At 40.4% G+C, this 5,909-nt stretch overlaps 1 protein-coding gene and 1 non-coding gene across 2 annotated transcripts; both read right to left on the reverse strand.

Annotated features, from left to right (window-relative positions):
• Positions 1-1,915: 1,915 nt before the first annotated feature.
• LOC114118611 (U6 spliceosomal RNA) lies at positions 1,916-2,019 on the reverse strand. The gene has a single exon (XR_003591850.1). It is a non-coding gene; the product is annotated as a U6 spliceosomal RNA (small nuclear RNA).
• A 1,532-nt stretch (positions 2,020-3,551) lies between these two features.
• On the reverse strand, positions 3,552-5,909 carry LOC101107816 (olfactory receptor 10A2). Its single transcript, XM_027979848.1, has 2 exons — positions 4,979-5,909; positions 3,552-3,628 (listed from the first exon to the last, which is right to left on the reverse strand). The coding sequence occupies exons 1-2, from the start codon at positions 5,907-5,909 to the stop codon at positions 3,552-3,554; spliced, it is 1,008 nt and encodes a 335-aa protein (XP_027835649.1).

Below are 5,909 nucleotides of genomic sequence, written 5' to 3' on the forward strand. Positions count from 1 at the left end.
TATTTCCGTTACTCTAGGAGGTGGGTCCTAGAGGATCTTGCTTTGATTTATGTCATTGAGTGTTCTGCCTATGCTTTCCTCTAAGAGTTTTATAGTTTCTGGTCTTACATTTAGGTCTTTAATCCATTTTAGTTTATCTTTGTGTATGGTGTTAGGAAGTGTTCTAATTTCATTCTTTTACATGTGGCTGTCCAGTTTTCCCAGCACCATTTATTAAAGAGGTTTTCTTTGCCCTATTGTATATTCTTCCCTCCTTTGTCAAAAATAAGGTACCCATAGGAGCATGGGTTTATTTTGGGGCTTTATATCTTGTTCCATTGATCTGTATTTCTGTTTTTGTGCCAGTACCATACTGTCCTGATGACTGTAGCTTTGTAGTATAATCTGAAGTCAGAAAGGGTGATTCCTCCAGCTCCATTCTTTTTTCCCAAGACTGCTTTGGCTATTCAGGGTCTTTTGTGTTTCCATATGAATATTTTTTGTTCTCAGTTCAGTTCAGTTCAGTTGCTCAGTCTTGTCCGACTCTTTGAGACCCCATGAATTGCAGCACGCCAGGCCTCCCTGTCCATCACCATCTCCCAGAGTTCACTCAGACTCATGTCCATTGAGTTGGTGATGCCATCCAGCCATCTCATCCTCTGTTATCCCCTTCTCTTCCTGCCCCTACTCCCTCCCAGCATCAGAGTCTTTTCCAATGTCAACTTTTCGCATGAGGTGGCCAAAGTACTGGAGTTTCAGCTTTAGCATCATTCCTTCCAAAGAAATCCCAGGACTGATCTCCTTCAGAATGGACTGGTTGGATCTCCTTTCAGTTCAAGGGACCCTCAAGAGTCTTCTCCAACACCACAGTTCAAAAGCATCAATTCTTTGGCGCTCAGCTTTCTTCACAGTCCATCTCTCACATCCATACATGACCACAGGAAAAACCATAGCCTTGACTAGACAGACCTTTAGTTCTGTGAAAAATGCCATTGGTAATTTGATAGAGATCACACTGAATCTGTAGGTTGCATTTGGTAGTATAGTCTTTTTCACAATATTGATTCTTCCTACTCAGGAACATGGAATCTCTCTCCACCTGTTTATATCATCTTTGATTTCTCTCATTAGTGTCTTAAAATTTTCTGTGTACAGTTCTTTTGTCTCCTTAGGTAAGTTTATTCCTAGATATTTAATTCTTTTTGTTGCAGTGGTGCATGGGATTGATGCCATAATTTCTCTTTCTGAGTTTTCATTGTTACTATATAGAAATGAAAGTGATTTATGTGTATTGATTTTGTATCCTGCAACTTTGCTAAATTCACTGATTAGCTTTAGTAATTTTCTGATACTATCTTTAGGGTTTTCTATGTACTATATCATGTCATCTGCAAACAGTGAGAGCTTTACTTCTTCTTTCCTGATCTGGATTCCTTTTACTTCTTTTTCTTTGGTTGCTGTAGCTAGAACTTCCAGAACTATGTTGAATAATAGTGGTGAAACTGGACACCCTTGTCTGATTCCTGATCTTAGGGGGAATGCTTTCAGTTTTTCACCATTGAGAATAATGTTTGCTGTAGGCTTATCATATATGGCCTTTACTGTATTGAGGTAGGTTCCTTCTATACTGACTTTTTGAAAAGTTTTAATCATAAATGGGTACTGAATTTTGTTAAAGGCTTTTTCTGCTTCTATTGAGATAATCATATGGTTTTTATCTTTCAGTTTGTTAACATGGTATATCACATTGATTGATTTGCATGTATTGAAGAATCCTTGCATTCTTGGAATAAACCCAACTTGATCATGGTGTATGAGCTTTTTGATGTGCTGCTGAATTCTGTTTGCTAAAATTTTGTTGAGGATTTTTGCATCTATGTTCATTAGTGATATTGGTCTCTAGTTTTCTTTTTTTGTGTTGTCTTTGTCTGGTTTTAAAAATATGGAATGCTTCATGAATTTTCATGTCATCCTTGTGCAGTGGCCATGCTAATCTCTGTATCATTTTAATATTATTATATGTGTTGCCAAAGTGAGCACCCATTCTTATTTTTTAAAGTTTTCTTTTACTTTGAATCTGAGCTAATTACTTGCTTACTTAGCTATTCAGTGGTGGCAGTGGTTTAGTCACTAAGTCATGTCTGACTCTTGTGACCCCATGGACTGTAGCCTGCAGGGCATGGTACTAAAAAAAGAGAATTGCGATTCAAGGCATCTGAATTTTATTTAAGCATATGTAATAAAATATCTTTGAACCTTGCTTTCCTTAGCTATAAAATGAGGGACTCAGTCAGATAAGGTACTTGCTAAGAGTAAATACCTATATTTGGATCGACAATATGCTTAGTGCTTTATATGTAATATTTACTCTTAAAAACTTACCTATCATATAGACACTATTATTATATGCATCATTTTACAGATGAGGAAAGAGGCATAAAGAATTTGACTTACTTTCACATGGTCACCCACCTAGTAAATGACAGAATATGATATAGGCCCCTTTATGTAAAGTAATATTCCCTTATTTTAGCGATTTATGGTTTTTCTTTTATAATTTTTTATTGTTGATTAAATTATAAAGTTCTGAAGGCAGTAATTATGTTTTATGGTCTTTTGTATTTTCACATCAACAAACACAAATTTTTAAAATTGAAAAGCACTAGCAAAAACCCCCAGGATTCCCTGGGGGTTCAGACAGTAAAGTATCTGCCTGCAATCCAGGAGACCTGGGTTTGGTCCCTGGGTTGTGAAGATCCCATGGACAAGGGAATGGCTATCCACTCCAGTATTCTTGCCTGGGGAATTCCATGGGCAGAGGAGCCTGGCAAGCTACAGTCCATTGGGTTGCAAAGAGTTGTACAAGATTGAACAAATAACACTTTTACTTTTCAGGCAAAACATAACAGTTGTTAATAAGGCCTATATTTATATTGGAGTAGATAGGATCCATTATAAGCCTTTAAGAAAAAAGCATCATGACTGAAATTGTATTTGTGAAAATTTGAAATTAACTTTAACAATACTTACAAACTTGGAAAAAAACTCAGACAGAAAATTGGAAATTCCAATCATTCTACCTGGGAGAAATAGCCTGAAAAGAGTTGGTTGAGGATATTGGGGTTATAAAGGAATAATCATTGGAAGAACTGATACTGAAGCTGAAACTCCAATACTTTGGCCACCTGATGCAAAGAACTGACTCAGGAAAAGACCCTGATGCTGGGAAAGATTGAAGGCTGGAGGAGAAGGGGCCAACAGAGGATAAGATGGTGGGATGGCATCATTGATCTGATGGACATGAGTTTGAGTAAGGTCCAGGAGTTGGTGATGGACAGGGAAGCCTGGTGTGCTGCAGTCCATGGGGTCGCAAAGAGTTGGACACAACTGAGTGACTGAACTGAACTGAAAGGCATAGTTACAGGGATAAGTGATATACTTTTCTCTGTCCATGCTAAATACCAACAAATTTAGGAGCCAATACTGCCTTTGGGGCATGCAAAATGAAGTGAATGAATGAGAAGTATTTTGTGCTTAAGGGATTATAAACTTTTTTTTTCTATTAAATGGAGTTAGATTTGTCTTAAACACAATAAACGCCAAGAGAACCTCCTGTCTGCAAGTTCACATTTCAAACAGTTTCGTACTGCTCCCAAAGTAAGTCACTTTGGCGCAAATTTACAGATTAAATATGCCATGTATTTTGCTCTGGAATGTATTGGCCACAGAAATGTCAAATGAGAAAAAAAATAAGTGCATAACATGCAAGCAGAGGAATTTGATAGATGTGATGATCAGTTCAGTTCAGTTCAGTTCAGTTGCTCAGTCATGTCCGACTCTGTGACCCCATGAATTGCAGCATACCAGGCCTCCCTGTCCATCACCAACTCCCGGAGTTTACCCATACTCATGTCCATCGAGTCAGTGATGCCATCCAGCCATCTCGTCCACTGTCATCCCCATTCTCCTCCAGCCTTCAATCTTTCCTAGCATCAGGGTCTTTTCCTGAGTCAATTCTTTGCGTCAGGTGGCCAAAGTAATGGAGCTTCAGCTTTAGTATCAGTCCTTCCAAAGAAATCCCAGGGCTGATCTCCATCAGAATGGACTGGTTGGATCTCCTTGCAGTCCAAGGGACTCTCAAGAGTCTTCTCCAAAACCACAATTCAAAAGCATCAGTTCTTCAGTGCTCAGCTTTCTTCACAGCCCAACTCTCACATCCACACATGACCACAGGAAAAACCATAGCCTTGACTAGATGGACCTTTGTTGGCAAAGTAGTGTCTCTGCTTTTCAATATGCTATCTAGGTTGGTCATAACTTTCCTTCCAAGGAGTAAGTGTCTTTTAAATTCATGGCTGCAATCACCACCTGCAGTGATTTTGGAGCCCCCCCAAATAAAGTCTGACACTGTTTCCACTGTTTCCCCAAATATTTCCCGTGAAGTGATGGGACCAGATGTTATGATCTTCATTTTCTGAATATTGAGCTTTAAGCCAACTTTTTCACTCTTCTCTTTCACTTTCATCAAGAGGCTTTTTAGCTCCTCATCACTTTCTGCCATAAGGGTGGTGTCATCTACATATCTGAGGTTATTGATATTTCTCCCAGCAATCTTGATTCCAGCTTGTGTTTCTTCCAGCCCAACATTTCTCGTGATGTACTCTGCATATAAGTTAAATAAGCAGGGTGGGTGACAGTATACAGCCTTGACGTACTCCTTTTCCTATTTGGAACCAGTCTGTTGTTCCATGTCCAGTTCTAACTGTTGCTTCCTGATCTGCATATAGGTTTCTCAAGAGGCAGGTGTGATGATGGGACTAATCTATTTCTATATTGCTTTCTCTTCACTATGCTTTTCAACAGCCCTTTCGATAGCTGGTTTTTGGCCTAGTGGAGATGTGGATAGATGGAGAGAGGAATCCCAAATATGGAACTGATTGTTCTTCACTTAATCAATTTAGTTATACCTAAAAATGCTTACAGAATGCAAGTCTGATACACATAGCCTTGCGGAAGGTCCGGCCAAGGGCATTCTTCACCTCATTATTTCTCAGGCTGTAGATGATGGGGTTCAGCATGGGAGTTACAACTGTGTAGCACAGTGATAGCACTTTTTTGCTCTCAGGAGAATTATTGGACTTAGGTCGAAAGTAGGTGAGGCTTAAAGATACATAGAAGAGGGAGACAACAAGGAGATGGGATGAGCAGGTAGAGAAGGCTTTATGCTTCCCCTTAGCCGATGGAATCTTCAGGATGGCAGCAGCGATTCGAGTGTAGGAACATAGGATCAGCAAGCAGGGTATCATGACAACCAGAATGGTTCCAATGATGGCATAGATCTCAAACCGTGCTGTGTCTGCACAGACCAGCCTCAGCACAGGAGGGCTGTCACAGAAGAAGTGGTTCACCTTGTTGATACCACAGAATGGAAAGCTGAAGAGCCACGTGGTCTGCACAGTAGCCATGGGAATGCCTGGAAACCAGGAGACAGCTGCCAGTTTGGCACGTGTCCTTGGGTTCATGATGACTGGGTAGTGCAAGGGACTGCAGATGGCTACATAGCGGTCATAGGCCATGGTGGCCAGGAGGAAGCATTCAGAAACCCCAAAGAAGAAGAAGAAATACATCTGCGTGGCACAGCCAAGAAAGGAGATGGTTGTGTCCTGGGCAATCAGGGTCCCCAGCATCTTGGGCACAATGACTAGGTTGAAGCCAACCTCTAAGAAGGACAAGTTCCTGAGGAAGAAGTACATGGGGCTGTGCAGCATGGGGTCAGCCAAGGTCACCAGAATGATGAGGCTGTTTCCCAGCAGAGTGACCAGGTAGATGAATAGAAATGTCAGGAAGAGTAATGACTGTATTTCAGTAGGTAAGGAAGAGAAACTCATGAGGATAAACTCACTTACTCTTGTCCAGTTTCCTTCAGCCAT

This window comes from Ovis aries, chromosome 15 (assembly GCF_016772045.2).
Source record: "Ovis aries strain OAR_USU_Benz2616 breed Rambouillet chromosome 15, ARS-UI_Ramb_v3.0, whole genome shotgun sequence".
NCBI lineage: Eukaryota > Metazoa > Chordata > Mammalia > Artiodactyla > Bovidae > Ovis > Ovis aries.